The sequence below is a fragment of the Coregonus clupeaformis genome, chromosome 36, assembly GCF_020615455.1.
Source record: "Coregonus clupeaformis isolate EN_2021a chromosome 36, ASM2061545v1, whole genome shotgun sequence".
NCBI classification, from domain to species: Eukaryota; Metazoa; Chordata; class Actinopteri; order Salmoniformes; family Salmonidae; genus Coregonus; species Coregonus clupeaformis.
The window spans coordinates 24,203,357-24,218,021 of NC_059227.1; the positions used below are offsets into that span (position 1 = coordinate 24,203,357).

The 14,665-nt window shown below is 42.7% G+C and overlaps 1 protein-coding gene across 3 annotated transcripts; it reads left to right on the top strand.

The window, feature by feature from the left end:
- Positions 1 to 55: 55 nt before the first annotated feature.
- Positions 56 to 4,626, top strand: LOC121552204 (transcriptional repressor protein YY1). Of its 3 annotated transcripts, none has more exons than XM_041864939.2 (6): positions 56 to 780; positions 1,908 to 2,070; positions 2,413 to 2,457; positions 2,741 to 2,801; positions 2,947 to 3,105; positions 3,500 to 4,626. In XM_041864939.2, the coding sequence occupies exons 1-6, from the start codon at positions 249 to 251 to the stop codon at positions 3,680 to 3,682; spliced, it is 1,143 nt and encodes a 380-aa protein (XP_041720873.1). In that variant the 5' UTR covers positions 56 to 248; the 3' UTR covers positions 3,683 to 4,626. The 3 variants fall into 3 exon arrangements, with proteins under 3 accessions (XP_041720873.1, XP_041720874.1, XP_041720875.1); XM_041864940.2 differs by having other exon boundaries at positions 73 to 780; positions 1,920 to 2,070; XM_041864941.2 differs by lacking the exon at positions 2,413 to 2,457 and having other exon boundaries at positions 77 to 780.
- Positions 4,627 to 14,665: the final 10,039 nt, after the last annotated feature.

Consider the following 14,665-nt stretch of genomic DNA (forward strand, 5'->3'; position numbering starts at 1 on the left):
ACTTATTTTTGCTCTAAACATCTCCCTCACCAGACACCCCCACACCCTGTTCCAGAAGTCTCGCGATGTTCATGATTTTTTTAGAGCATAGTGGCGACGGGAATTGGTGGTGTGGGACGGAATTGAGTTAGCTAGCTATTTGTGTTATCGTAGAGGGAGAGAGAGAGAGAACGGGAACAGGGGGGTGTGTTTGTGGGGCAAACGAACACAGCACAGGGTGCGTGAGAAGCAAGCTGGCGGAATTCAACATGGCATCCGGCGATACGCTGTATATTGAGGCGGACGGCTCGGAGATGCCGGCCGAAATAGTGGAGCTGCACGAGATAGAGGTGGAAACGATACCAGTGGAGACTATAGAGACTACGGTGGTCGGGGAAGACGACGATGATGACCAGCCGATGATAGCACTTCAGCCGCTGGGATCAGACGACCCGAATTCGATCCACCACCACCATCAAGAAGTGATCCTAGTGCAGACAAGAGAGGAGGTTGTTGGCGGGGATGATTCGGATATGCATGCGGACGGGAGTTACGAGGATCAAATCCTCATCCCAGTACCAGCACCCGGCGTGGAAGACGAGTACATCGAACAGACTTTGGTGACTGTGGCAGGGAAAAGCTCGGTGGGTCGGATGAAGAGAGGGGGAGGCGGCAGTGGCAAGAAAGCGGGCAAAAAAAGCTATTTGGGTGCTGCAGAAGCAAGCGGTAGAAAATGGGAACAGAAGCAGGTGCAAATAAAGACTCTGGAGGGGGAATTCTCTGTTACAATGTGGGCTTCGGGTAAGTGGTCGGTTCTATCTAATCTGTCAATTCGAAAAGTGTATCTCGCTCCCCGCATTGTTCGTGTTTGGTCGTTAGCCTGTGCAAGGGGCCTTGTTGCAGGGCGTTGTCCTTCTGCACCAGTCTATTTACTCGGCTAGTTCACCAGGCCACCTTCGGGATCACTTTTAGATGTTTTCGGTGCAGAATTGCCTGTCAGTTAGATTGAAATGTTTTTGTTTTGAAGGGAGGCCATGTTTTTAGATGTTGCTGGGCGCCGCCATGTTCCCCGAGAACCAGTATGGCGGCCCTAAAAAATGGCGATAGAGCGGCGGGGCGAAGATGGCGGCGGTTGGGGGAGCGAGCGCGCTGTTGGCTCCAGAGAGTAGGCCGCGATGGCGTAGCTAGCTAGCTATTTTCTACTAGGGTAACTAGTTAACTAGGTGGCTAACGTTAGCTATGCGGACAGCTAGCTAGCTGCAGCCGTGATTATCTAAGTCAGTAACACTGTAATTTAGCACCAGTTGAGTTTGATGTTAGATTTTAAAAGGCTGGCCAAATATATTTATTTGTTGTCCAAAAAAAGTTATATTTATAATCTACGCCCATTGATGCATGCACTTTTCTTCTGCATAGCCAGCTAACGTTAGCTAGCTTAAAATTGATTTTTGTTTTTCTCTGCTAACAAATGATCTACAAGTTACAGCTAGCGAGTTCTCAATCAGGTTGAGTTTGCAACACAAGTATAACGTTCCTAAAAACGAAGACCCTACACAGTTTGCCTTGTCCAGTATTGCATGAACAACGTTTATTCGCATTTGGATTCAACATGATTGTTAAATTGGAATTATAGTCTTCCGTTCGCGTGTTAGTAAAGCCATCTTCATGTGGCTACCATGAACAATATTTGACTACTAGCAGAGCTGGTAAACGGTGCAGGGGGATCAAATTGATGCATGCTCATCGTTATGTCAATCACCACCAATGATTGTATACATTGTATTTACTGTTGGTAAAACACAGTCATACTATGTACATTGTAGAAATATTGCTGCTGTATTGTTGTTTACATAACTGTTTTCAAATTGCAATGGTGTACCCCGGTCTTGTATGGCTATTTTCGGTTAAGTCCCTGCATTGTATCCTAGATGGCAAAAAAGACATCGACCATGAGTCGGTTGTTGAAGAACAGATCATTGGGGAAAATTCCCCTCCGGACTACTCTGAATACATGACGGGGAAGAAGCTGCCCCCTGGAGGGATACCTGGCATCGACCTGTCAGACCCCAAACAGCTGGCAGAGTTCGCCAGGTCAGTGACTGTCGGTCTGCCTGTCTGCCTGCCTAAACTCACCTGTCCTTCAAGGATATGTACAATGAACACACACAAAACTATTGCATAGCCTAAGCTCTGACACACAAATAATTGCCACCTATGTGCTCTTGTGGCACACCTTGTAAAGTGGTGTTTAGCAAGATGCTAGGATTTGTGATTCTCTTCATGTTGCCTGGCTACTCAAGTCTTGAAGGTAGCACTTGATGTGGTTGCTTTCCTGTAGTAGATATCGGAGGTATATAGCCTAATCTCCTTCCTAAAGGGAGTGATGAGCTGGCCCGGCTCTTTCTGACTCCCGTTTGGATGTTGTGTTCTTAGCCCCTTCAGTAACTCTGCGGGTCCCTATGGTCAGAGCCCAGTGCGGTAAGTTCTAGAGTCCACTTCTACGAGAGCCTTTATACCGCACATGAACACTGTCAACACACACTGTCAACACACACTGACATAGAGCACCTGGACACAGTGAAAGGAGGGAACTGGCTGTTTCAGCTATACTGGAACTCTTCCATGGGTGCTGGTTTATATTATTTGGTTAGCAATTGAACATGGTTAATTGGATTTTGTATATGGACAACATATTATTTGAGTTCTGTTTCCTGTGAATGCAATCGGATGAAAGTTACCTCCTTATCTGATGTTTTCTCAGGATGAAGCCGAGGAAGATAAAAGAAGATGACGCCCCCAGGACGATAGCCTGCCCTCATAAAGTAAGTAGTCTGTTTCCAACAGTATCTTTCCTACCCAGTCTCTCTTTCTCAGTCTATCTATGCCTGACTTGACAGTCGTCTTGGCCCCCATGGAACCATAAGTTGTCCTACATGGCTCAATAACGGAACTTTCTCTCTCGCCCAGGGCTGCACTAAAATGTTCAGGGACAACTCGGCGATGAGGAAGCATCTCCACACCCACGGGCCTCGCGTGCACGTCTGTGCTGAGTGTGGCAAGGCCTTCGTAGAGAGCTCTAAACTCAAACGCCACCAACTCGTTCACACAGGGGAGAAACCCTTCCAGGTACGTACCTAGACACACACACACTCACATAAAGGAGAAACCCTGCCAAGTACACTGTATTTGACACTGTAGTGTACAAGTGTTGTAGTGTACACTGTACACCAGGGTGTATTAAAACTGGGTTCTCCAGTAGTCTAGTGTGCCGTTTTTCCTGAATGTTTACAACAGGTAAACCACTATGCATATAAACCACCACAAGGTTTATTCACAAATTTACCACACAAAAGTATGAAAATAAGTCCCTTAACTTGCATTGAGGGTATGCATAAATTTTGCTTGGACATTGACCCAAAAAGACTAATGCATGTTGAGCACTGAATTTAACTGCACACACTTTCACTATTAATTAGTATATCCTAATAAAGTATATCCATGGTCTCCTTTCTGTGTGCAGTGTACCTTTGAGGGCTGTGGAAAGAGGTTTTCGCTGGACTTTAACCTGCGCACACACGTTCGTATCCACACCGGAGACCGGCCCTACGTATGCCCCTTTGACGGCTGCAATAAGAAGTTCGCCCAGTCAACCAACCTCAAGTCTCACATCCTCACACACGCCAAAGCCAAAAACAACCAATGAGAGCCCTCCGACCTGCCCCAAGTCCCACCCCCACAGCAGTATCTTAATGACACCACACGTCAACCCTCCTTTGAGGAAAGAAACGATTGGAGAGAAAAAAATTTGAGAAGAATAAAGGTACTGAAATTCTCCCCCCTCTTCTTCTCCTATTGGATTGGCTGGCTAAAGAACAGTGGAACTCTTGAAAAATAAACCCCCCTCCCATTCCTCCCTTCATAGTGGCATCAGGTTGTTGCTAGAAATATGGAACTCATGGACAAACATCAGAGACTATTCTTTCTACCATGGAGCTGCAAGAGAGAGAGGGAGCAATCTGTCTGTTTTTCCACTTAAATGAATTTCCGCTGACTGGTCTTCATGTCTTCTGCATAGCTTTTAATTTTCTATTTCTCCAAGTGTGCATATTGTACACTTATTTTGGGATATGTTCAGAAAAGACTATTTGTGATTATTATGATTTTTTTCTGAGTATTGAGATCCGCTTACCGTATGATAGTCCCTCAGACAATACTGTACCATCACATCGCTTCAAATAGTATTTTCTGTAAAAAGTTTTGTTGGTTTGAATATTCATCCCTACTTTTGGTTGTATTCCTTCAAACCATTAAATAATCTTGTATACTTGTAATTGTATGGCTGTATTGAAATGATGTAGACCTTGATAGAGGTGTGATTTAAAGTGTTAAACAATTTAACTTTTAGTCATGAGTTGCTTTATCTTTTTTATGGATTGTCCCCTTGCGGAGAAACTTGTCCCTACTGTTGATTCACTGCGAGCCTGTCGCTGTTGGAATACTGAAACACATAAAATTAAATCGCCAGCGTGACCATCAGTTTCTTTGTTAGAATGTAATGTACAGGCGTCCGTCAACCATGAACTTTCTTTGTTGATATTCACACCCATGTATTTCAATGGCCCACAATAAAAAGGTCATCCCAAATCCTTTTTACTTTTCTCATTCATTTTCTAGGCCTGGGGTGTACTCATTAGTCCAAAATGTTGCGTTTTGCAATGAAAACACATTTGGGTAGGTCCCACCCTGTTTGGTTCCTAGTGAATACACCCCCTGATGTGAGCCCGGAGTGTTTCTCATAAGTGTGGTGAAAAACCTATTGCTTTCCTAATACTGGAGACATAGGCCCAATCCTAAATCGACCCCTATGCACTTTTGGAGATCTGATTTGATTGGTATAAGCAATATGGTGAAACTTCCACCTAGCCTATCAAAAGGCAAGGTGGAGCTATTGCCATATTACTAACACCTGTAAAATCCTCTCAGATCTCCACAAGTGCATAGGACTTGAAGGAATAATCCCATTCCACTTCCAACTATCTTTAGGTATTTTTTCATTAGTCCACTGCTGATATAGGCCCAAAATGTTTTGCATGTCAGCAATCAAGTTTTCAAAAAGCAAATTGTGAGTCAGTGATGGGTTCTTTTTTTTATTGATTATTTTTGTACAAAATAAAAAGTAGATAATCTAATTAAGTGTTGGTTATATCGATCCATGGAGTTACAAGACCTGCAAGCCAGTTGGTTTGCTAAAACAGGCTCTGTCGCAGCCGGCCGCGACCGGGAGACTCATGGGCGGCGCACAATTGGCCCAGCGTCGTCCAGGGTAGGGGAGGGAATGGCCGGCAGGGATGTAGCTCAGTTGATAGAGCATGGCGTTTGCAACGCCAGGGTTGTGGGTTCGATTCCCACGGGGGGCCAGTATAAAAATAAATGTATTCACTAACTGTAAGTCGCTCTGGATAAGAGCGTCTGCTAAATGACTAAAATGTAAAATGTAAATGTAAAACAACTGAAAGGCTAGTTACTACCCACTGGGCAAAAACTGGTGGGATCAACACTGTTTCCATGTCATTTCAACCCCCCCAAATCTATGTGAAGCCATTGAATCAAAGTAGAAAACTGGATATTTTGTGCTACACAACATTTTAGGGAGTGGTTTACCACAGACTACAGAGAGCGGCTGAGGATGGGGTGCCTTGATCAATAGCTTCGGATCTGTCCTCCGGCCTTTCCCACATGCTGGAGGTGACCACCAACCCCCCTGTTCAAGCCTGCTTCATCTGGGCCTGCTGACGAGCCGTGGACTTTGAGGCGGAGGACTGTGCTCAGATAGTGGAGTTGAGACAGTCAGTCCGAGTCGGTGTGAAAAATCTCACCATGCCGCCCATAAACTATCAATTATTTAATTATTGTTTTTGTTTTCAAGTGTCTTTGAGATTCTTCTAATGACAAGCGCTATATAAATTAAATTATATATTATGCAAAACGTATCATCAATATGATGTGGCAAGTTACAATTTGCTTTTTGAAAGTCCTATATCTTGAAAACTCGATTGCTGACATTTAAAACATTTTGGGACTGTATGAACAGTGGACTAATAACAAAAAAATACCAAAAGATAGTTTTTGAATGGATTATTCCTTTAAGGTTCAATTTGGGATTAGGCAATAATTTATTGCTTGTTTATACTGGGAAGAAAGATTACTCTCCTATAAGCTATCTGAGCAATTCTTTCAGACACTGAACAAAAATATAAAAGCAACATGTAAAGTGTTGGTCCCATGTTTCATGAGCTGAAATAAAAGATCCCAGAAATGTTCCATAAGCACAAAAAGCTTATTTCTCTCAAATGTTGTGCACCAATTTGTATTTTATCCCTGTTAGTGAGCATTTCTCCTTTGCCAAGATAATCCATCCACCTGACAGGTGTGGCATATCAAGAAGCTGATTATACAGCATGATCACTACACAGGCGCACCTTGTGCTGGGGACAATAAAAGGCCACTAAAATGTGCAGTTTTGTCATACAATATAATGCCACAGATGTCTCAAGTTTTGAGGGAGCGTACAATTTGCATGCTGACTGAAGGAATGTCCACCAGAGCTGTTGCCAGAGAATTGAATGTTCATTTTTCTACCATAAGCTGCCTCCAACGTTGTTTTAGAGAATTTGGCAGTAGGTCCAACCAGCCTCACAACCGCAGACCACATGTATAGTGTTGTGTGGGCAAGCGGTTTGCTGATGCCAAGTTGTGAACACAGTGCCCCGTGGTGGTGGGGTTATGGTATGGGCAAGCATAAGCTACGGACAATGAACACAACTGCATTTTATCGATGGCAATTTGAATGCACAGAGATACCGGGATGAGATCCTGAGGCCCATTGTCGTGTCATTCATCCGCCGCCACCACCTCATGATGATCCACGGCCCCATTTCCCAAGGATCTGTACACAATTCCTGGAAGCTGAAAATGTCCCAGTTCTTCCATGGCCTGCATACTCACCAGACATGTCACCCATTGATCATTTTTGGGATGTTCTGGATCGACGTGTACAACAGCGTGTTCCAGTTTCCGCCAATATCCACCAACTTCACACAGCCATTGAAGAGGAGTGGGACAACATTCCACAGGCCACAATTAACAGCCTGATCAACTCTATGCAAAGAAGATGTGTCGCGTTGCATGAGGCAAATGGTGGCCACACCAGATACTGACTGATCCACGCCCATAGGTATCTGTGACCAACAGATGCATACGGTATCTGTATTCCCAGTCATGAGAAATCCATTAATTAGGGCCTAGTAAATGTATTTCAATTGACTGATTTCCTTATATGAACTGTAACTCAGTAAAATCTTTAAAAAAAAATAATGTTGCGTTTATATTTTTGTTCAGTATACATGAAGTGCCCAGGGAAAGGGTGAGCTGGGTAGGAAGGCGCTAGGGGCCGATTTAGAACTGAGCCATGGTGGTTAATACAAAGGCAGGAGTTCTGTGCTGTTCTGCATGAGCTGCAGATTTTTCCACATACCTCAGCATCCTGCTGATCCTGCTTCCAGGAACTCTTGGCCAGTTACTCATCAATGATCACCGTCTACATGCTGCACCAAGTCTGACCGTAAACAGTTTTACTGATACCCCGTGGCGAAGTCCAGAAAATGCATCAAAAGAGATCATTGACACGTTTAGAGAACGTTTTTACTCTTCTCTGCAGGGTGCAGTCTAGCAGTTTTACGGCCCTGCTACACTATAACCATCGGGCGTCTGGCATTGCCAGAGTAAATTCTTCCTTTGAAATCAATGAAAGCTGCTATACTGACTGTGTTGCGCTCGTGTTGCATCACGTCCTATGGCAGCGTCCAAGCTCAAGAATCGCAGAGGTTCATTCATTCTATCTTGTGCGATTGAAATAATGAGAGATAAAGTTGATTTTGGTTGCATATGGCCTCGATTATACACCACTGGTTATTGTACTAAGATGTAATGAAGTCAAGAAGCTATCTAGCGGAAACTCTAGCTAGTTTGCATAATCGATTAATATGGTACAGTAGGGGGAAATAGAATTAAGTGTACATTGGTAAATTCACTCTGGAGTGCCAGAGTGCGCTATGGGCATTCATAAATGTGCGTTCAGAGTGCGCTCTGGCTGAGGAGTAGGGTTGATCCAACAATTGCAACAATTGAATTATGCTTTTTTGCCAACGTTTACTGACACTGGCCATATTCAACGGGTGTTGAGCGTTCTTTAATTCATCAGTTATTCTGCGCTCTGGCACACAGACGAGAGTGCTCTGAAATCGGAGTAGATAGCCCGAGTGAATTTACAAACTAACCCATAATGAATCTAAGAGAGCATCATAATGTTTTTTGGTTGAATACTAAATGGCCAAATTATCTAGCCTACTCTGTGCCTCTGGAGAAAACATGTTGGGAGCGAGATCTGTTTTTGGGACACGAAGATTACATTTCCACCAGGTAAGCGTCTCAGCTGCAGTCCCGTATATATCTTAAAGGATTACATCAGTGGTGCTGAAACCCCTGCTGCGACAGCAGTGTTGCTACTGTATGTTCGCAGATTTCCCAGATGTCGCTGGTGAAAATGTATTGGTCGTGGGTGTCGGGTTTTTGGGCTATTTCTAAATTGCACCGCGGCCGCCATGGCAATTCTCTTTAAAAAATATATATATATACAGTACCAGTCAAAAGTTTTAGAACACCTACTCATTCAAGGGGTTTTCTTTATTTTTACTATTTTCTACATTGTAGAATAATAGTGAAGACATCAAAACTATGAAATAACACATGGAATCATGTAGTAACCAAAAAAGTGTTAAACAAATCAAAATATATGTTATATTTGAGATTCTTCAAATAGCCACCCTTAGCCTTGATGACAGCTTTGCACACTCTTGGCATTCTCTCAACTGGCTTCACCTGGAATGCTTTTCCAACGGTCTTGAAGGAGTTCCCATGTATGCTGAGCACTTGTTGGCTGCTTTTGCTTCACTCTGCGGTCCGACTCATCCAAAACCATCTCAATTGGGTTGAGGTCGGGGGATTGTGGAGGCCAGGTCATCTGATGCCGCACCCCATCACTCTCCTTCTTGGTAAAATAGCCCTTACACAGCCTGGAGGTGTGTTGGGTCATTGTCCTGTTGAAAAACAAATGATAGTCCCACTAAGCCCAAACCAGATGGGATGGTATATCACTGCAGAATGCTGTGGTAGCCATGCTGGTTAAGTGTGCCTTGAATTCTAAATAAATCACTGACAGTGTCACCAGCAAAGCACCCCAACACCATAACACCTCCTCATCCATGCTTTATGGTGGGAAATACACATGCAGAGATCATCCGTTCACCCACACTGCGTCTCACAAAGCCACGGCCGTTGGAACCAAAAATCTCCAATTTGGACTCCAGACCAAAGGACACATTTCCACCGGTCTAATGTCCATTGCTCGTGTTTCTTGGTCCAAGCAAGTCTCTTCTTCTTACTGGTGTCCTTTAGTAGTGGTTTCTTTGCAGCAATTCAACCATGAAGGCCTAATTCACACAGTCTCCTCTGAACAGTTGATGTTGAGATGTGTCTGTGACTTGAACTTTGTGAAGCATTTATTTGGGCTGCAATTTCTGAGGCTGGTGACTCAAATGAACTTATCCTCTGCAGCAGAGGTAACTCTGGTCTTCCATTCACGTGGCGGTCCTCATGAGAGCCAGTTTCATCATAGCGCTTGATGGTTTTTGCGACCGCACTAGAAGAAACGTTCAAAGTTCTTGACATTTTCCGTATTGACTGACCTTCATGTCTTAAAGTCATGATGGACTGTCATTTATCTTTGCTTATTTAAATTGTTCTTGCCATAATATGGACTTGGTCTTTTACCAAATAGGGCTATCTTCTGTATACCACCCCTACCTTGTCACAACACAACTGATTGGCTCAAACGCATTAAGAAAGAAAGAAATTCCACAAATTAACTTTTAAGAAGGCACACCTGTTAATTTAAATGCATTCCAGGTGACTACCTCATGAAGCTGGTTGAGAGAATGCCAAGAGTGTGCAAAGCTGTCATCAAGGCAAAGGGTGGCTATCTGAAGAATCTCAAATATAAAATATGTTTTGATTTTTTTAACACTTTTCTGGTTACTACATGATTCCATATGTGTTATTTCATAGTTTTGATTTCTTCACTATTATTCTACAATGTAGAAAATGGTAAAAATAAAGAACAACCCTGGAATGAGTAGGTGTGTTCAAACTTTTGACTGATGGTGTATATTTCACTGTGACCTGCTGCTGCTTACTATCAGGCAATCAGCAGGCTGTTACTGAGTGAGTGAGTGAGTGAGTGATGAGTGAGTGAATGTATGGTGGGGAGGGGGAGGGTCGGAGGGGTGTGTATGCATTGAGAGCACTGGTTGACGCCTTGATCACATCGACAGGGTCATTGCATTTTGGTACAGCAGAAGTACATTAATTTCCAATGGAACGCTGCGTTTGCCTTACAGCATTGCGTTGCAGAGGCAGTGCGTTCTGTGTGGTGCATACCTTGGATTTATCGAACGTATGCGTCAAACTGTATGTGCAGACGGCTTGACAGAAATGGTAGCAGAAGGTGAATGTTTAACTTCTGTTGCATTCATATCCAGATGATGCTGCGTACCATTTTGCGCAAAAACACTGTCAGTGTGATTAAGGCGTGAGAGAGTGCTGCAGCAGAGTCTGCTGAGTCACGGAGACAGAGCAGCATGCGTTGTAGGTAGGCTATATATGCCTCGATCACACCGATAGTGTTGTGGCACAAAATGGTAAACAGCATTATCTGGATATGTATGCAACAAAAGTTCAACATTCCCCTTCTGCTACCATTTCTGCACAGCCTTCTACACATACAGTTTGAAGCATAGGGTACAATGTCTAATTGCTGACACAAAAAAGCAATGTTTGGAAAAAAGGAGGATGAAGGTCATGCTTAGGCGAATAAACTAGAAAGGGAAAGGATTTTACTCATGCTCAGTTATAGGGTCTGGAGCGCTGCGCGAGTGGACATTTGAAATGGAAGTTATGGAAGTTATGAAACTCCATTGCGTGCTTGTGTTATGGGAAAAGGTCCACAATGAAAATGACGTTACGTGTGGAGAATGATAGGCTACATTTGCATCTGTTGGCCATCAAGTAGGCTATTAATTTCTATGCCATTGCAGGGTGCTGTAGCCTACCATTTGATACAATAAATATATTGAAATGAAATCACTGGAGTCATTGCAAATCAATTTGTGCCACTTGTGTATCTGACCTGGAGCTGGCAAACTGATTTAATAAATAGCCTATAACTCAGTTTGTTGTTTTAGCCTTGTGTTATTATGCAATTATTAATGGCCATGTTTAGTTAATTAAATTAGAATGATATCAATTGTGATAATGGTCAGAGTTCTATCGCAAATGTATCATTCTCCACATTTAATTTCAGTTTCATTGTGGACTTTTCCCTGAAATGAGATGTTGGCATGTGGGTCTATCAGGGGCTATAGGCTAACTGCATCTAGCTCAGCAAACCATGGCAAAGTTGAATTGCAATTATAAACCCACATTTTAGTTAGTAGCCTATGCCTATTGAAATAACAAGTCAATCTCGCAAATAGGCCATTTATAACGGTTTGTAGTCTTAACATCTGACAAATAATAATGGCACAATTGCCAGACAATTACCTAACATTCATTTTTTAAAGTTTGTCCAAGTGTTTCTTGCACAGAGATTTCGAGATCCTCTGTCCAACTTTCATCACTCAAACTCACCTGTCGGATTTATCTATAGTTATGCACAAGCGCAAACAGGATTTATTTCAGTAATAAGGCCAGAGGGGGTGTGGTATATGGAGTGCCTGGACACAGCCCTTAGCCGTGGTATATTGGCAATATACCACAAACCCCCGAGGTGCTTTACTGCTATTATAAACTGGTTACCAAAGTAATTAGAGCAGTAAAAATAAATGTTTTGTCTTACCCCTGGTATATGGTCTGATATACCATGGCTTTCAGCCAATCAGCATTCAGGGCTCGAACCACCCAGTTTATAATTACAATTGAGCCCTGAATGCTGATTGGTTGAAAGCCATGGTATATCAGATGTGTACCACAGGAATGAAAAAAACATACTTTTTACTCTTCTAATTGGCTGTTCTTTGTGATATATGGCCAATATACCACGGCTAAGGGCTATGTCTTAAGAACAGCCCTTAGCCATGTCCTAAGAACAGCCCTTAGCCGTGGTATATTGGCGATTTACCACACCTCCCCGGGCCTTATTGCTTAATCATAGCAGTCAAAGCAAGTTAAATCGACATCCATTGTTGGAAAATGATCTGGAGAGTTTAATATGGGCGATTTATCTTTTCTCTTGCGACATATTGTTAAACTCCCAATAATTATTATTTTGATGGAAAAACACATTTTGCTTCTTAGCCTATATCATTACAAATGACATCGATATTCCTTCTTAATTTGCTCAATAACGTTATGGAACAAGGGTTTATTGTGGTCCTCTGTAGCTCAGCTGGTAGAGCACGGCGCTTGTAACGCCAAGGTAGTTGGTTCGATCCCCGGGACCACCCATACACAAAAAAAAAAATGTATGCACGCATGACTGTAAGTCGCTTTGGATAAAAGCGTCTGCTAAATGGCATATTATTATTATTTATTGGATAAATGTGACAACCCCTCTCTTGCTGCGAAAAATATTTTTGGCCTAGTTTTCAGGCCTTGTGGGCAGGTTTTCAGAGGTCATTGGGCTAGAAATCTTTTGCTAGTCCTGGCAAACCTGCGCGACAGTAATCGCCAAATCGGAGCCAGTGTAGGCTTTGCTGCTGATTTTCTTTACTCCCTAGTGGACCAATAGAGACGCATCATCTACGCCTCCCTTTAAATCCCACATTCATGGAAAAACTGTGCCAAAACTCGCAATCGAAAGAAATGGCGGTGAAAGCTAAGAAAGAGACGGTGAAGGAAAATATCTGAGTAACCCAACTAAAGGTACATGTAACTGCAAGCAGCTGGTAGGCAAGAGCATAGGTGAAATAGATTCAATAGGGTTGTTGGAAAAGTTTAACTGAAAACAATTTCTGCATTAGTTTTCCAAAAATTTGCTCTAGCTTTAAAATAATTTGCTTGCTATTTATTTTTTTGTGCTTTTGATATCATTATTTTAGTTTACAATTCTACTAATTTTGCTCTCGATTTATTTTTGATCTCAACATCCATTATTTAACCTTTCCTCAAAAATATTATTTGTAGATTTTCGACTATATTTTTCATGTTTATGGTACATTTGATTTTGAATTCAATACTTAAGGCGTGAAACCCAATATAATTTATTCACCTGGTGTCCTAGCACTAAATCAGTATGTGATAAGAGGGGAAGAATTTTTATTTTTATTTTATTTCACCTTTATTTAACCAGGTAAACCAGTTGAGAACAAGTTCTCATTTACAACTGCGACCTGGCCAAGATAAAGCAAAGCAGTGCGATAAAAACAACAACACAGAGTTACATATGGGGTAAAACAAAACAAAGTCAAAAATACAACAGAAATACATATATATACAGTGTGTGCAAATGTAGCAAGTTATGAAGGTAAGGCAATAAATAGGCTATAGTGCAAAATAATTACAATTAGTATTAACACTGGAATGATAGATGTGCAAGAGATTATGTGCAAATAGAGATACTGGGGTACAAATGAGCAAAATAAATAACAATATAGGGATGAGGTAGTTGGGCGGGCTAATTTCAGATGGGCTGTGTACAGGTGCAGTGATCGGTAAGGTGCTCTGACAACTGATGCTTAAAGTTAGTGAGGGAGATAAGTGTCTCCAGCTTCAGAGATTTTTGCATTTCGTTCCAGTCATTGGCAGCAGAGAACTGGAAGGAATTGCGGCCAAATGAGGTGTTGGCTTTGGGGATGACCAGTGAGATATACCTGCTGGAGCGCAGACTACGGGTGGGTGTTGCTATGGTGACCAATGAGCTAAGATAAGGCGGGGATTTGCCTAGCAGTGATTTATAGATGGCCTGGAGCCAGTGGGTTTGGCGACGAATATGTAGTGAGGACCAGCCAACAAGAGTGTACAGGTCACAGTGGTGGGTATTATATGGGGCTTTGGAGACTAAACGGATGGCACTGTGATAGACTACATCCAATTTGCTGAGTAGAGTGTTGGAGGCTATTTTGTAAATGACATCGCCAAAGTCAAGGATCGGTAGGATAGTCAGTTTTACGAGGGCATGTTTGGCAGCATGAGTGAAGGAGGCTTTGTTGCGAAATAGGAAACCGATTCTAGATTTAACTTTGGATTGGAGATTCTTAATGTGAGTCTGGAAAGAGAGTTTACAGTCTAAACAGACACCTAGATATTTGTAGTTGTCCACATACTCTAGGTCAGACCCGTCGAGAGTAGTGATTCTAGTCGGGTGGGCGGGTGCAAGCAGCGTTCGGTTGAAGAGCATGCATTTAGTTTTACTAGTGTTTAAGAGCAGTTGGAGGCTACTGAAGGAGTGTTGTATGGCATTGAAGCTCGTTTGGAGGTTTGTTAACACAGTGTCCAATGAAGGGCCAGATGTATACAAAATGGTGTCGTCTGCGTAGAGGTGGATCTGAGAGTCACCAGCAGCAAGAGCGACGTC